General features: G+C 49.8%; 4 protein-coding genes across 4 annotated transcripts; 3 read left to right on the top strand and 1 right to left on the bottom strand.

Moving 5' to 3' along the window:
- Positions 1–400: 400 nt before the first annotated feature.
- On the top strand, positions 401–1,912 carry FMAN_12508 (uncharacterized protein; the record flags this gene model as incomplete). Its single annotated transcript, XM_041835055.1, has 2 exons — positions 401–1,253; positions 1,308–1,912. The coding sequence occupies 2 exons, from the start codon at positions 401–403 to the stop codon at positions 1,910–1,912; spliced, it is 1,458 nt and encodes a 485-aa protein (XP_041685257.1).
- Positions 1,913–7,364: 5,452 nt separating this feature from the next.
- Positions 7,365–8,620, top strand: FMAN_12507 (uncharacterized protein; the record flags this gene model as incomplete). The annotated part of the gene is made up of 2 exons (XM_041835054.1): positions 7,365–8,437; positions 8,491–8,620. The coding sequence occupies 2 exons, from the start codon at positions 7,365–7,367 to the stop codon at positions 8,618–8,620; spliced, it is 1,203 nt and encodes a 400-aa protein (XP_041685256.1).
- A 1,904-nt stretch (positions 8,621–10,524) lies between these two features.
- Positions 10,525–13,598, top strand: FMAN_12506 (uncharacterized protein; the record flags this gene model as incomplete). The annotated part of the gene is made up of 2 exons (XM_041835053.1): positions 10,525–11,693; positions 11,741–13,598. The coding sequence occupies 2 exons, from the start codon at positions 10,525–10,527 to the stop codon at positions 13,596–13,598; spliced, it is 3,027 nt and encodes a 1,008-aa protein (XP_041685255.1).
- A 313-nt stretch (positions 13,599–13,911) lies between these two features.
- On the bottom strand, positions 13,912–16,733 carry FMAN_12505 (putative excision repair protein rhp3; the record flags this gene model as incomplete). Its single annotated transcript, XM_041835051.1, has 9 exons — positions 13,912–15,359; positions 15,416–15,746; positions 15,806–15,922; positions 15,981–16,234; positions 16,285–16,416; positions 16,480–16,499; positions 16,563–16,572; positions 16,627–16,667; positions 16,717–16,733. 9 exons carry the CDS (start codon positions 16,731–16,733, stop codon positions 13,912–13,914), a joined length of 2,370 nt encoding a protein of 789 aa, XP_041685254.1.
- Positions 16,734–17,061: the final 328 nt, after the last annotated feature.

Genomic DNA, 17,061 nt, shown 5'->3' with positions numbered 1-17,061 from the left:
ACGTCTTTGGGTTAACTGACGAAATCCATTCCCAGCGCAGTATGCGAAGTGAAGGTAAATTGGAGAGGTAGTGGGGACCGTTGCGAGAGAACAAATTTTTGGCGGTGCGGCCCGGCAGAATTTTAGACCGATCCATGCAGCCAGTCTTGCGCGCGACTCAGTGTCTCCACGCTTGGCCCTGGCTGACCTTGCCATTTGCATCATCTTGAAAGCTGTATCTATTGCACGCGCATCACCGAAACCACGACCGCCGGACCATCCAACTGAATTTTCCCTGTTGATACACGCCATAGTTCGCAGTTGAAATAATTGATCATCCAAACGCGCCCTTTAGCACAGCTGTAAAAGGCAGTGTCTTTGTAGCCTTAATCAAACGATCAGGCATCGTTGAGCTGCAGTGATGGATCGCAACAACCAATCCCATGGGCTCGGCCCTCGCCATGATGCATCATCGCGAGTGCAAAAGACCGAGTCTGCTGCGGACAGGATGGCTGCACTCAAGGCTCGAGTCGCCGCAGCAATCGGAACCAGCAAGGCAAAGGGGGGTCTAAATGTTGGGCTTCATCCTGCCTTGGAAGATCTAGGATCATACAAGCCCGCAAGTAAACCAAAGGAATCGACGCCAATACCATCAAGCGGGCAAACAGACAAGGTCCGATCGCAAGACGCCACGAGGCCAGGCTTGGTCAATAAACAGAATGGAGAAAACCCCTACTACGATCCTAGTCTTTCAACACAACCTGGTGGAGGGAAGGGACGACAGTCAAGATCACTTGTGTTCAACCAGAAGGGCAAATACATCGCCCAAGCCAATGCTCTTCGTCGACAAGCCGCCTTGGAGGCGATGAAAAAACGAATTGCAGAGCAAACTCGAAAAGCTGGTATCGACGATGATCTAGATGTTGAAAGGAACTATGTCGTGGATGCACCGCCAGAGATTGAGTGGTGGGATGAAGGACTTGTTGACGGAGGAAGCTATTACAGGCTGGATGACCCTTCGAAACTCAAACTTACGACAGCTGACAGCATTATCACTGAATACATTCAGCATCCGGTTGCACTCGAGCCACCTCAAGACCGACATGTTCCAGCAGCGAAGCCTATGTTCCTGACTTCGAGAGAGCAAGCAAAGTTGAGGCGACAACGGCGAATGGCTGAGCTAAAAGAAATGCAAGCTAAAATTCGCTTGGGATTGGTACCAGCTCCGCCCCCCAAGGTCAAGAAGGGCAACCTGATGCGAGTTCTTGGTGACGGTGAGGCTAACATATGATTTCACTGACTCAATCGCATACTAATGTTTTATCTAGTTGCCGTCAAGGATCCAACTGCTGTCGAAGCGCGTGTCAATCGAGAGATTGCGGAACGCCACCAGAAACATGTCGAAACAAACGAAGAAAGAAAACTCACCAAAGATCAGAAACACGACAAAATCGCGACGAATCAACAAAAAGACGCCGAGAAGGGAATTCACATGTTGGTCTTCAAGATTGGAAGCCTAGCGAATGGGCAACACCGTTACAAGATTGGTATGAACGCTGAGCAACTGGCACTTACAGGCATATGCGTCATGCACCCCAAATTCAATTTGGTGATTGTAGAAGGAGGCGAATGGAGTGTCAAGAAGTACAAGAAGCTCATGCTTAACCGAATCGACTGGACCGAGAATTCGCCGTCAAGAGACCGAGACGGAAAACAAGGCGCTACACGCGACTGGCTCCTGGCCGAAAAGGATAACGGCGAGCTTAAGGATATGTCGATGAACGAATGCAAGCTTGTCTTTGAGGGTGAAGAGAAGGCGCGAGCATTCAGAAAATGGGGAAGTAAAGTGTGTGAGACAGACTCGGAAGCGAGAGATGTTCTGGCCCGTACCAAGATGGACAACTTCTGGCAACTCGCCAAAGGCTTTGCCTAAGCAAATGGACAGATACGTATGGATATTCGCCGAGGCGCGACAAGAACAAGAACTCAGAACTCCTCAGAGGTGTGGCTCAATTATTAATAAACTCCCCTAATAAATGGCTGTAAACTTGCGAAAGATTTGCATAGTCTGGAGTTTTTTTGACTGTGACATATTGCACGGATACCGAGAATAACTATGTGGCAAGTAGATGAACATCTCGGGACTTCTTGAATAGGTGTTCCTTGCTAGGCGCCTTGCTCCACGAGTATGAGAGCGAGATCATGGGGTTGCAATTGACAGACGCGGCGACGAGCATCTGATACTCGTCGAGCCGAGGAACTCATGAGATACTTGGTAACCTTGCGTCATTAATGTGTGACAGTGCTTTGGGGTTCAACAACAAATGTTCTCAAGCTCTTGTGCAGTAGCATCCTAAGAATAGAACTAGGGGTCTGTTATTGCGATCTAGACTCTGGACTTTGACTTATACGTAGAGTCCTGTACAAAAGAGACCCTGGGCGCGGCCGCCTCAACGGGCCTTTGCCATATACCCAGTAGCTAGATGTGCCCCTTGGTTTCTCGCAGTTTGGTCGACGGATTGTAAACAGGCCCTGGGGGCTAGAAGATCACCACTAACTGACAAGGATACAGGAGGTACTGCAGTAACAAACCAATATGGCAGGCAGATTCCGGGGAATTTGCCGGTTTAGGTGCTGCAGCTCTACGTACCTGTCTTGTGCGACCTTCCATTGTCAGACCAAGAACGGAACTGGATGAGAGCTGAGGCAACGCTTCCTGCGTACCTCAGCCGTGAGATAGATCTTCGGGATCCTTGACTTGAAGATCATCATGGCATGCATGGATGGTCTGGAAGGCTCCAAGTGGGATGGATCTCCGTGGACCCCTGATCGAGGAGAAAGACCTAGGCTGGGGATCGATCATAGCCAGCGCACGGCTCACTTGGAAATCGCCCGAATCCCGTTTAGAGTCTGTCAAGAAAACTCTAATTCGGTGCATGTCATCTAAACCGTTGAGCAGGGATAGGCGAGGCAGAAGTCATCGCGAAACCACACTCAGCCTCTGGAGATGGGCAACGAAGCAGATGGGACTGTATATCGTGTTGCGGGTTGGAACTGCGGAAGAGCACTACTACAAGAAACGTGTGGTCGTGCGAGAATGGACATCTTGCTCGATACTGCTCAGCCATAACCGTCGCGACAACTGTCAGCTGTAGTCACCACCCAGATTGAAGATGCGCACTCACTGCCAAGAGCTATTCGGAAATCAATATGGTGGGCAATCATCCTGGCAGGCATCCAGGATCTGATTTAAATAGCCTCCGTGGAAGCAAGCAAAGGAGAAAGTACCGTAGCTACTGTTCTCATCACAGGCCATGGCATTCCTAATGCAGTGGCTTCTGCAGGTGATAGGTACCAGGAATCGATGGAACAGTCAAAGATTGCCCACCTACCATTGCCCCCTCTCTTTGTCGTCTTGGATTACCCACTCGTGCCTCGATCCCAGAGACAGTTGGTGTGCCATTGCCAGTCAAGAGCTGGCTCTGAATTAAGCTTGTGCAGCAACCGATCGGTGATTGCAGTTTTGGGACGCTCTTCGAATCATGATCTTCACGAAGGGTAACCGCACGAACCGCGTCTAATCATTCAATCTTGACCGGGACGTGTAATTAACTCGGCGATGAGAAGACAATGGCCGAATGCCGTTTGTGTAGCCCTCGCCCCATGGAGTCTATCGATCCCATTACTGTGGAAGCTCTGATTCCGAGGTGTCATTATGACTCCTGCACTCAAGAGCTTTCAGAAGGTTTTGCTTTCTTTGCTGCAGAGTTTTCGGGCCGGACTCTACGGAGGAACAAACTGGCACCTTTGCAAGGTTCCAGGTTTCCCAGGATCCTTGACTTTTTGCACGTAGTCATACAAAGCTCAGTTAGTTATATGGACCTTGAAGACGAACATTTGTTAGAACAGCACGGAGTAATAACATTGTAATTAGAGTTGAAAGGAAGTGGCTTTTCTCAGTTTCGCCAGCATCGCAAAAGTATGGGTTGATGATTCAAGCCTTTTATGGTGCAGATGACAGCCCTGCAGCGCCTGGTCTGTATACGATATACGACGCTTATAAACGGACGGTTTGGAAGTACCTAGGTCTTACGCCGTAGATCATTCAAGAACTCTTCAGCTCATGATTATTATATAGTAGGTAGCCGAGGCCGCAGCCAATAAGGAGGGAGGCGAGCGAAATAATGCTGCATCTAAGAACCCTGACGCATGTGGGAACAAAACAAAACAATACAATACAATACAATACTCTATAACGTGCCTGCCTGCCTGCTCGCTCTGACATTGGATCGTGGACTTAAACCTACCTACTACCTACCTAGGTACCTTGGGCTTTGGCGTCTCGGCGGCAAAAAGAACCGGTGCGCCTGCGCCTGTCAGGTCTGTACATATAGTTAGACTAATGATTAGCCAGGGACCCTAGAAAGCTGGGACGTTTTGTCTTGGCTTTCGCCAATTTGGGCAAACTCGTCGCGACTTTACCCCGTAAGGTGGTGGAGGTTAGAGACGGGATGGACCAAAAATTAGGAACCCCCGCCATGAGACAGAAGCCCCCGAGGCACTAACGTTAGCTGAGTGCTCCCTCTTCATGGACTTACTCGGCTGATGATGCATACCCGCTGTTTGTACTGATTTTCCATTGCTTGCTCCTCGATTGCTGGTGTATTTGTATGTACGGATGTTGTACGCAGCGTCATCATTTAGCGCAGTAGCATCGCCGGATGCAATACATCGCCTCCCCAGATGCATGGACTGGGAGAAGAGATCTTCCTTTCTGACAAATACCTACTACCTATCTAACCGCGAGAGCAACGCGGATATGGCTTATAATCTCCGTCCGAGTGGGCTTTATCCTACAAGATTAATTTGCTGGATGTATCTATCTCAACCGCAGATAGATATTGGATGGATGGATGCACAAAGGTACCTAAAATTATCTACGGACGGAGTCCACGCAGTGTAAGAACGGAGTATTAAAAGGACCGGGCCGTCGTAGGGCAAGACAAGACAAGATAAGGCGAGGCTCAAACTGTATTTTGTGCCGTGGATTTGGAAATGCAGTATCTTCGGTCCGGCTGCGTTTACACGGGATGAATGAATATATTGAGGCTATTTGCAAACATGTGCGTCCATCCACCGTTGGGGCGTTGATATGTCCAGTACAGGTTAGTAAGGTACTAAGGTACCCTACCTACCTAGTACCTACTAGGTCTAGTAGATATGTAGAGGCCGTTTTGCGGGGCGCCACCGGCCGTTGAGCGGGCTGGAGGCCAGGAACAAGCCGATATCTACTGCCACATCTGGTAAGGTTACAGACACTGTAGACTTCCTAACAAACAGCCGCGCCATTTGGGCCTTCAGAAGTCCCATCACAGGCCGTTTCAAGGATAAGCAGCACTGTCCTTTCGTTACATCGTGCCCACCTACTCCACAAGTTCCTGGGCCACCTGGACCGCGCCCACTTAATTATTCCGTGCAACGGCAGCGTGTAGGGATAAATTGGACATGAGAGCTTCCACATATCACATCCATTCTCCAGACCAGCCGGAGTCACGGCCCTGCCCCAAGCCAAACATAGCACTTGACCGGTTCGACCAGGGGTTTATTCCCTATTATCCTCTGGGGTTTCCTCGGTCTTGAGCCGTTCCCTCGTACTTTACCGTATCGGCTTTTCGGATCTAGCCCGGTTCCTACTGTACTTGGCCTTGCTTTGCCATTCGCCTGGCTTGCACCGAGCCGGACTCGCACGAGTCGCACCACCTGATCCGTTGGCCCTACCATGCCATTGAGACGGGACGCATACAGAGATTAGAGCCTACCGTGAGGCCCCTGGCCCTCATCCTGATGGGACCTATGTCTGCACATGAACGATCCATGATTTGGCCAAGGAACCTCCCTCCATCTTCAGGAACGCTAGACGATAATTATAAGGACGCAAAGCACGAACCGTCGCCAACAGTTCAGCGGTGATGGCCCCCAAATTCTGACTGGTCAACAGAGCTCAAAGGAATTATGGCAGCATGCTGTGGAATTGTGTTTATGACGTTGCAGCCATCAAGCTTTTCCTTGATTCTGTCTCGGCGAATCTACCATGCTGCCCTCCAAAGATAATAATAGTGAGCAACCATAGGATGCCAACGACAAATGCGCTCACTTGTTTACCTACTCTCCAAGGTGCCTTACGTACCTACCTACCTAAGACCGCGGGCCACCGTCGTTGGTTCTCACGCACCTGCATCTACCTTGCGGTCATGGCACTACAAGTGCTTGAACTGCATGGGCCAGCCTGCCAAATTGGGGCTGTGCGCACACTTCAATCCAGAGAAAGCGCAAGGTGCCGTACTCGATATCTTCCGAGTGTGTTGGTGTTCTTCTTGTGTTGGCTCTTGATGGTGGAGAACTCATGGGACGATGGCATCACTTTGAAAAAGAACCCACGAACATGGTTCAAATACGGACATATTCCAAACTTGGACTGGCTTGGGCTGAGCCGGGGCTAGGCTCTGTCTCTATGCTACTTCGTTCGTTATCGTTGCACCAACAACAGCGCCTGCACAGAGTGTTAAGCAGCCGTCTCTCAAGTCTTGGAAATCCTGGTCGCTGCGGAATGCGGCCCTCTATACCTTAGCTCGCGTTAGGGTTGATTTTATGCTCTAATTTGGGGCACTCAACGGCCTGACTTGCACACATCTTACTTGCCTGCTTGGCTGGGTGGTGACAGCGAACGGCCCTAGCGATACCGTTATCTACCTCAAGTCATCCGCGAGATCTGTCAAGGGTCGCAATGGCCCAGCCCTGTGGTTGGCGAGCTCGATCCTGGCCTAGACCTCATTTCGCTCTCCTCCCGGCCCCGTCACCCGCTTCTCGACACCTTCCCAGTGGCTCTCTAGCCGTGAACGCCAACCTACCCGTCTCCCCACCTTGGACTCGCCTTTCTAGCCTGTCTTGCCTGTTTCTCTAGCACCCCCCATGTACCTAGGCGGAGACTGATCCTTCGACAATCCTCGTCTGGGTCTAATTCATCGATGGTATTAGCTTCATCAAAGAGGATCTAAGTAATCGATCTTCCCTGTACGTACGTCCATTTCTCGCCCAGGACTTAGTTTGGTCGACGTTCGTCTTTGTTGCCACCGTCCGTCTGCGTCTGTTGCTCACAACTCCATCTCCCGTGTTGGTTGTGCCCTCGCTGTATTTATCCTACTGATACCCCGTCATGGGGTTTCCCGTCTTGGTTGATGAATCTCTACTCACTGTAGTACCTAATCTAACGGTGCCTGTGGCCTGTGGTTCTCTACCTACCGGAAGTGCATGGCTCATGAGACCCTAGCATCCCCACGGATTCTAACCCGACCCTCGCATACTTGCTTTCTATAACGATTTCAAATATGTACCTGACACCTCCCTCGACCTCGAACTCCCCCGTATCGCAGTATTCACAGTTCTTCGAAACGAGTTCGTCCAGTCCTGACACTTCCTGCCACCCGAATCGCCTGCCGTCTTGCTACGGCTCTCCATTTCAGCAAGCTGTCTCAGGCGTTTCACATTCAGACTTGGATTCGGATTCATACTCCCACCACGCTCGCTGGTTCACAGTGCTTCAGCCAGAGCTTCTATCACCGCCTCCCATGGATCACGGTAGCACTGCTTGGGTCACACCAGACGGCTTAGTGGCTGGAACAAGCACAGCTTCTTCAAGCTCGGTAGAACCTGACGCCCTGCATGCGGATTTTAATGCATTTTCTGGATACGACTCTTGTTTACCTCCCTCATATCAGACACATGATGCCTACATGCCGCCCAGTCGCAACACGTCAGTCCATGAGCCCTCATTGTCGTCTACTAGCCAATCCTCGCGAGCGCCATCAATAGGCGCAAGACCACCGTATGGATACTTGCAAGATCCTTCTAACTCAAGATTCAGAGTCGAAGGCTCTGTGAGTAGCTATGGTCAGGGATATGACCCGCAACCGTACTCAACTGCCGGTCCATCTGCTGCTGCTGCTTATCAAACCGACGGGGCCTCCTTCGCTTCAAATCTGCCCTCCAACCTCGGCGCAAGTAGTTCAACGACCTGGCCGAAGCAAGAATATGAGGTGCCGCAGTTCTATTCTACCCCACAAAATCAACTTCCTGATCTTGGCCAGGAGAGGAGACTGTTGAAGACAAGCAAGGCTAAGAGACCCACAAGAAAGCACACTTCGAAGGAGGAGGCAAACTTCCAATGCGAAGTCAAAGGATGCGGGAAGTTCTTCAGTCGCAGTTACAACTACAAATCGCACCTGGAGACTCATGATGAGAAGCGCGAATATCCATTTCCCTGCACTGTCGACGGGTGCACTAAGAAGTTTGTGCGGAAGACCGACCTTCAACGACACCACCAAAGTGTGCACATGAAGGAACGCAATCATAAGTGTGACTATTGCGGACGCCTCTTCGCCCGAAAGGACACTCTGAGAAGGTAAGCATGCCATGCACTCCGGCGCTCACAAACTCTAATAGTTAAATTTGTAGACATATGGAGGACGGCTGTTCGAAGCGGTTTGATATCGGGACACTCAACTTGCAAGGTCCAGGTTTCGCAGGGTTGGGGATTGTTAGCCCAACCAGACCGTCCGGCTTAGACCCTCGCCGCCCTGGATAGGCTTGGGTATAACATGCTACACAGTCGTCATCAAACACCACGGATGTATTTAAAGATACATAGTAATCCACCGATGTGGCCGGGTCCTTGATCGGGAAGAAGTTAGACTTCTTTCAGAGGCCTTTTCTTTAGGCATTTCAAGTTGGAAACGGCATCAAAACCTGGCCTAGAATTGGAAAAGGTAGGCTGGCTAATGATACTACGGCAAAGTGTCTTGCTGACTTGTATTCTTTAGGAACACGTATTCTTACCTAAGAAAGGAAGTAATCAGACTCACGAAACCCAATGGGCTGTATGTATCAAAACAACAACAACTACTACAACATGATGAGTTGGTGGCAAAGTGCACTCGAACTGGAGGTCCACTTTCTGGATAAAGCCTTGCTCCAATATGCAGATACTGCAACGGTTGAGGCAGAGACACAAAAGTTCTCGAAGAGGAAAACTCTGTTGGTGCCTTTCCACATGCGACGGCCTAGGGTTCGCATGCATTATGCAGAGAGCCTCACCTGGGCGACATGTCGAAACGACTCACCTCGGCATATGCGAACTTGACAAATAGAATCTTGATCTGGAAGCTCACTGGTAATGGGATCCGTTGTGCCAAGTCCCACTCTGGAGAATGATTTGTCAAGGTTTGCTGCTCGACTAGAGCAAGCGAGTCCAACTCTCGCATCCTTGTGATTAAGATTGCTTGCGGCTGCACCGAGGCTCACACTAGCATCATTGAGTAGAATAGAATGGACAGATTCTTGAGTGAAGCTACACAGCAGAAAATGGAGTAGGTCTAGTTGACGGTATGGTAGGAAGACCACCAAGGACGTTATCTGGCATATCTTGGTACGATGTAGTGAAAATAAAGATTCAGTACAAATAAAGATTCTCATCCACATGCAACAATGCCGACTGAAGACAAGGGTCTGTCTGTGGAGCATCGCCTATCGATTTGGATTGAATTGTCATCACCCCGTAATTTGTACGGTATTTCGCTTCGCAGGTTCATGCTTTGGCTTGTTGATCCGATTGGATCGTGGGAAACAGTGAACATCCTTACGTTAGAAGGATGGATTGCATTGTAAGTACCTTGATAATGCCGGCAGAGCATTCGTCATGGGCACACTGGATGTACGTAGGCACCTTTGATTTTTCTTTTCATGTGCAATACTAACGTTACCTACCTAAGTCTGAAGCAATCTCAAGTACAGAATTGAGGTACTAACTGCTTCGATGTGAGTACGTGGAGGTTATGTTGATAACGTGCTTGCCTACATACCTACGCGGCAGAGGCGTAACTAATGCATGTGATAAATAGCACCTGGTGTTGAACTGGATCTTCTAGAAAGGTGCCTAAAATTGGAGTTTCTTCAGATCGCAGCACAAGTACGGAGTAGCATTTCTCACAATCTGGCTGTAGAAATACATTTGTTTCAAGGCACAGTACCTTACTCGACATGGTGAGTTAAGGTACCTAAGGTAGGTACCTAGGTAGTCAGTACCTACCTAGGTATATATCTACTAGGTACCAACTAACCTTGCCTTAGGTATTAGGTATCTTACCAACCTACCTGGAAGTAGCCCCATATTTTAAAGGCAGACATCATCCCCCACGTCATGGCGTCTCTTGAACCACAGCCCAGATCGGTCAAGCCAGCCCTGAAGCCTTGGCCTTAGCCAAGTTCTCTTCTTCTTCTTTTTCTTCTTCTTCCTCCTCCTCCGATTTCTATGGCCTTGTGAGAGACTAGCAAGGAAGCTTCAAGCTCTACTCAGGTACCTATGGCACGGCCGACTACTACAGAATATATAGCTGCCGCGCAAGGCTTGACCCGAGAGCGTTGTTGATACGCATTCAATCCAATCCCACCCGTAGTCGCGACCCTAGCGAGACATCACCACCATCGATCGACATGTCTGACGATAACCACACCTACAGCGCCAAATGTCGCCTGGCCCCTATTTCTCGCATTCAACGCGAAGATGAGGCCCCCCCGGTCGAGGCTCAGTTCTTCTACTCGTCAGTCATCCCCATTGACGACCCCCTTTCAACTTCCTCAACCATTGGTGCCGAATCAAAGACAAATAAAGGACAAGTGCGCCCCTTTTCGCGAGGTGATAATAATGCGCTGGAAAAGGCTTGGCTGAGTCTCAGGTCTGAGCCTTCACGTCTCGCTCATCAAGATGCACTGGAGAATCTGGACCGCACTCCTCAATTTGATACAGAGGTGCTCGTCTCGCTCATCCAGCTTATAGCCACAAATCACTGGGAGAGGCACCGGAAAGGCTATCAGCCACAAGACGTGACAGCACCAGCCAGTGATGTACTGCCCACAACGCCTGTGCCCGCCTGTTGCTGTGAATTGGTCCTTGACGTTTCCCAAGAACTCGAGAGAGCTTTCTGCGCCCTTGTCAGGCGGCGAAATCCAGCCCTGAATATTGACCAAGTCACACAACAGGTCGTGTTTGTACTTGATCGGTTGAAAAAGCAAGCCGACGATGAATTTGAGGCTCAGCCGGTATCAAACAGCACATCCTCGAGCCATCCAGGAACCGCTTCCACCAGTGCTACTAACCACCCAGTTACCCGCATTCCTAAGACCACAACAACAGAGACCCGTAGTTCTAAGCGTCGATCAACTATAGGAGAAATGAGAGCAAGAACCAACAGCTTATCCATCTCACAGCCCCCACGACTACGAACACCCGTTGGCAGTCCCGGCCTTACACGACCACCAGTTGTCGATGATGGAATTTCTGGTAGACCATTCGTACGCGTTGGAAGTCCAGAGACGCAGTCAGAACCCGGATCCCTCCTGCTGATTGGACTTGGAGGCCCAGATCGGGATACCTCTCGAAACCCGGATTATCCTCAAGTCGTTTCCGAACAAGAAGAGACTGTGACCATTGCGAACCAAGGGGCCCATGCAGTACCTGAGGAGAGCCAGATCAAGGTACCCGAGGTTGCGGTTGGAATATCAAGACTTCATATGGTCACGTTGCCTGTGCTTCAGATGAAGCCGATATACTGGTCCCCCATCAACGATGTTGCAGTTGTTTCTAGGGCGACGTGGTTCTATAGGTTGTATTTCCAGGGTCGATAAGGATGATGTAACTGACTTGATCCAGAGACACCATGCTCCCAATACCGTCGGCTGTTGCTAATCAGTTAGAGGCCGGCTATCACTATCTGCGACCATGGACTGAGACATGGAGTGATGAGCTCCGATGTGCTATCGACGTGGGACCACTGGGTGAAGAAAAGATTTCATATAGACTATGGCCCGACGATTCAGAGATAGGATACGGGGACGACTTCTTTGAGCCAGTTATACCATCAGATCCATTTTGCGCTGCTCGCTGCTTTCGAGGTGAAGCTGCTGCTGAAGGTAGTATTGATATGACTCCCATGAAGAAGGCAACAGCGGAAGACGCAAACATCCCGACCCGACCGTATTCGAATTATCATGTCCTGTATAAGAATGCCTCTGAAGCTTTTCTACTAAAACCGAGCCTGAAGCCATCAGCATACTATGGCCGACGACCGACGATGAAGATCATGAAAGGCGTCACTGTCGGGATTCCTGTTGCTCGAGGATTCGATCGAGCAGCATGGGAACGCCTACACCACAGGAAACAGGCAACAAACAAAGCAGGTGCTTCTGCTGCCGATGAGTCGCACGAAAGTCGTGGACAAGATGTATGCGCTGCTTGCAAAGCTGACAAGGAGAAGCGTCAAGTGACTGATCTGGTTCTTGTCGCTCACGGCATTGGCCAGAAATTTGCAGAGAGGGTCGAGAGTTTCCATTTCACTCATGCCATCAATGGATTTCGCCGAGCTGTGAATATGGAGCTCCAGAGCCCTCTGGTCAAGCAGGTTCTACGCGACGATCAGAATGGACTGATGATCTTACCCCTAAATTGGCGAATGGGCTTGTCTTTTGAGGATGGAGGACCAATGAGGGAGGAGGATAAGGAAGAATACACGCCGGAGGGGTTTGGACTCAAAGATATCGAACCTGACACGATTCCAGCCGTTCGCAGCATGATATCAGACATCATGTTCGACATCCCCTTCTACATGTCACACCACAAAGGGAAAATGATCCAGGCTCTTGTATCAGAAGCAAATCGTGTCTATCGACTCTGGTGCCGTAACAATCCAGGTTTTGCTGAGAATGGACGCGTCCACATGATCGGACATTCCCTTGGGAGTGCAATGGCTCTTGAGATTCTCTCAAATCAACCAAACACAGCGCCAAGGCTAGACTGGTCTCGAAAGGAACCCGAGACACGTTTTTTCGAGTTTGATACCAAGAATCTTTTCCTGGCGGGCAGCCCTGCGGGGTTCTTTCTTCTTCTGGAGCGTGGTGTCCTGATGCCTCGCCATGGTCGAATGAAGCCCGGAGCTGATTCGAACGACATCGTATCGAAAGACGTCGTAGCAGAGGCCGGGACTTTTGGCTGCTTGGCTGTGGACAACATATACAACATCCTTGCCAAGGAAGATCCTATCGCGTACCTGCTCAATGGCGCCGTGGACCCTGTCTACGCGGCGAGTCTCAAAAAGGCTTACGTCCCTAGCATTTCGGGTTCTCTGTGGAAGTCTGTCGGCGCCGCAATGCGAGGAGTGGTACCAGGCATGGCACCAGCACCCAACCCTCTTGTCCCGGAGCCGGAGCGTCCTTCAACAATCCGATTGCCCTCTCAGTTAGAACTTGAGGTGCACGACTTTACCCGGGAGGAGATTGCGGAGAGAAAGGCATTTCTGCTTAACGACAACGGGCAAATCGACTGGTACCTCCGTTCTGGGGGAGGGCCTTTGGAGATACAGTACCTCAACATGCTCAGTGCGCACTCCAGCTATTGGACTAATCATGATTTTATCCGAATGCTCTGCATCGAGATTGGACGAAAGCCAGGTCGGGCACATTCTATTCCTGCCCTCCGAGCAACAAAAGCTGCCAAGAGACTTTTGGTAGATTAGATCATTGTTCTTACTTTTAACGCATAGAGCAGATGATATCCTTGTTTTGTCCTTCGTTTCTTTTGATTGAGTATGCCCGAGTTGGGCGAACGGACAGCATTCGGCGTTCTGGCATTGTGTTTGGAATCAACCAAAAATAAGGCTCAGTTAGATTTTTGTTCAAGATGGATCAGCACTGCAAAGGAGTTATGTAACCAGCTTTAGACGGGGTTTAGCATTCTCTGATTAATTCGAATAATATGCCACAACTTGATATGCTTTTGGCCTTGCAGTCTTAACTGGCTAAAGTCTGGTATCGCAGGCTCGAACAAGTTTAGAAGCCATCCATCTCCATCATATCCTGGTCGAACTCGTCATCATCGTACTCAAAATTGTTGTCCTGCGCGGCAGGCTTTGGCCGTTGAGCTTCCTCCTCAAGCTCCTTGATCCTCTCTAGATCCATCTTCTCCTTATGTTCCATCAGATCCTTATATCCCCAGGTGCTGATGCCTTCCTGGTCTTTCGCCCGGAACGGTTGTGCCATTGTCCGAAGGAATCGCCTTGCGCTACTGACGGCCATGTCGGTGCTCAGATTGACGTCTGACTCTTGGAGGCCTTGGTTAATCCATTTGGGTAGCTGTGAGCGCTTCTTCTGGAATCGCCGGTCGGCAAGAACCATGATTCCATAGTCGTCCTTCCCACGCAAGACTCGGCCCAGACACTGGGCGGCGTGTCGCATTGCATCAAAGGAGAGGAAGTCATTCTCCTTGATGCGGTATGTTTCTCTCAAGAACTGAAGACGAGCCTTGAGAATACGTGACTCGGTGTATTGGAATGGGACTCCAATGCATAGCACAGTACGACCATATTGATGGTCGAAATCGATACCCTCGGATACCTTTCCTCGGGCAACACAGAGTAAAACAGCTCCTCTGCCGTTACAGCACGCTGTGCGGTACGTCTCCAGGGCAAGCGATGTTTCCTGTGCGTCGGGCGTTTCCACCAGGATCAGTTTGTACTTCCAAACTTCATCAAGGATACCCATTCCTTGCCACATACTAATGATAGATTCCATATAAAGATAAGACGGAAAGAAGACAACCATCCCATCCGGCGTGATCTTGGCAAATTCAGTGAGTAGATTGCCGTAGTTTCGAACCACACTGGGTTCATTCCGCACCTGAAAGCTGGTTGAGACGGAAGCCTGATCGCTGCCTCGAGTGACAATCATAGGCATGAAGGATCTCCGAGCGAGGGTCATGGCATAGGATTCTTGTATGACAGTTGAGAAATCCAGCATCTTCGGGTATATCTCCAGTGGGGAAATGGTACCAGACGTGATAATGACAGAGTAGAACCTATCAAAGACGGGCTTGATAGCGATGGCGGCGTCAAGACATGTGAAGTGAAGAACGGGGTTAGGCACTTCAGCAGTATCGGACTCAAAGGGCTCAAGGATAAGGAGAAAGCCTTTCTCGTACGTTGCCACCAGCGTTGCAAAAGTTGCAACCTCCTGAAGAGGCTGGTAGTCCTCAATATTGGTGAGCTCAAGGGTCCTGACTAGCGATGTCAGACGTTCAGCGCAAAATCTCAAAGGCTTCTTCTCGATAAAAGTATGCTCTCGGAGATGGGCAAGGAACGAAGGCGGTGTTTCAGAAATGACCTGGCGCACTTTCATCCTCGTCTTCAGATACTCAATGAATCTCTTGAGGAAAGCAATAAAGTGTTCTGCCCTCCGAATGTTTCCTGGAACAGCCTCTCTAAGTAAATCTTCGGGAAGGGCTGCGGAACGGTTAGCACATTGCAACTAAGTAAGTAGACTTCTCTTTAGAACCTACCAGGATTTGCCATGAAGGCATCTTCTTTACGTGCCTCGTCAGCATCACGCAGTCCCTGAACTAGCTTCTCATACTCATTCTGTAGTTGTTGCTGGTCGGTATCCCGCATCTGTGAAATCTTGTTCTCTAGATTCTGAGCTCCTCTTGTGGCTTTACGCAGAGAGTCCTCTGTGATATCTGTGCTGAGAGATTCGATGCAAACGTTGTCAATGTTGTGAGCTTCATCAAAAACAACGATACAGTCTTTGGAAAAGTCCTTTGATACCCGTTCGGCGATTTTGGGGTCAAGCAGATAGTGGTAGGAGAATATGACTACGTTGCAGTATTGCATCTGAAGCAGAGAATAAGAATCACTAAAGCAAGGCCCATAGGGATTTGGGAAATACTCACCATTCGGCGTGCAGTGAAGTATGGGCACTGCTTATGCTCTTCACCGTATCGAATCATGTCATCGAAAGACCAGACGCCATTAGGAATCAGATTGTGAGGCTCGAGAAGATCTAGGTTCTGTATCATTGGCTCAGGATGGAATAGGTGAGGAAAATTGAGGTTCTTTGAGACTTACGTCGTGATACACGCAGACGTCTACGTTTTCTCCACGTTCCTTTTTTTCCTTGACAAAACCGGCCGTGAGACTCCTGCAACGAGCATCAACAATGGCACCACTCTTCTCACGCTTGACTGAAGGATGAAGACACAGGTTCTTTCGACTCGTCAAGCCCAGACCACGGAACTCTTCTTCATAACCGAGCTGCTCGGCTCGGTATTTCATGAGAGACTTCAGCTCTACTAATGCCTTTTCAATTTCGGACATGGTACCTGTTAAGGCATGAGTCAGCAATAGCAGGGTAAGGTCAAGAGTCACTCACGAGAGCAGTAGATCAGTTTGCGCCTTTCAGGCATGTATTGTTGGTACGCAACAATGAGAGACAGAAGTGACACGGTCTTGCCTGTGCCCGAAGGCATTTCCAGAACACAGTGGCCCCCTGCATCTAGTGTTTCTGGTGTGATGGGCGATCATGTCAGTAATCACGATGCAATTCAGCAATAGAAGGGGTAAGTACTTTTGAGATCACACATGTAACTTAATGCGCCTCACGGTTAGTCTATCTCATCCATTCGGACACCACGGCGCCCAACAACTCACGCATATTGCTCTGAGAAAACCGAGTCAGCTGTGGCAAGTGAAACACGCGCTTATTAATGCGTACCTGGGTATATCCTGGGATAAGGGAATAGCACAGGCAAGTCACTAGATGATGTGAGTTAAAGGGGGTTCCCGAGGCGAAAGGATGTCGTACTCGATATTGAACTTCATGATGACCCGATGGCTAACTACCGGGGCAAGCCCTCGGCGAATTATTGCAGGTGTAAGAGATGGGCAGCGACAAAGATGGCAGAGGGCATAAGGCGTGACGTGAACTTCTGTGTGATCAAAGCTGAGCGTCGCGAGGTCACGTGCCGGGGCGCTGATGTCACCGAGACAGCTTTCGGTGAGGACCCATTACACCGAAGGGTACCTCCACCCAAGGTGGAGGTGAAGGTAAGGCAAATCATCAAGTTACTAGGTTCTCTCGGCTGGATTAAGCTCTCAGCCATAAGTCTCAACGGCAAATAACACTCCAAGCTCACAACTTGGACATTAT

The sequence above is a fragment of the Fusarium mangiferae genome, assembly GCF_900044065.1.
Source record: "Fusarium mangiferae strain MRC7560 genome assembly, contig: FMAN_scaffold009, whole genome shotgun sequence".
NCBI lineage: Eukaryota > Fungi > Ascomycota > Sordariomycetes > Hypocreales > Nectriaceae > Fusarium > Fusarium mangiferae.
Note: the sequence above shows the minus strand (reverse complement) of the source record. Positions and strands in the feature narration are given on the sequence as shown.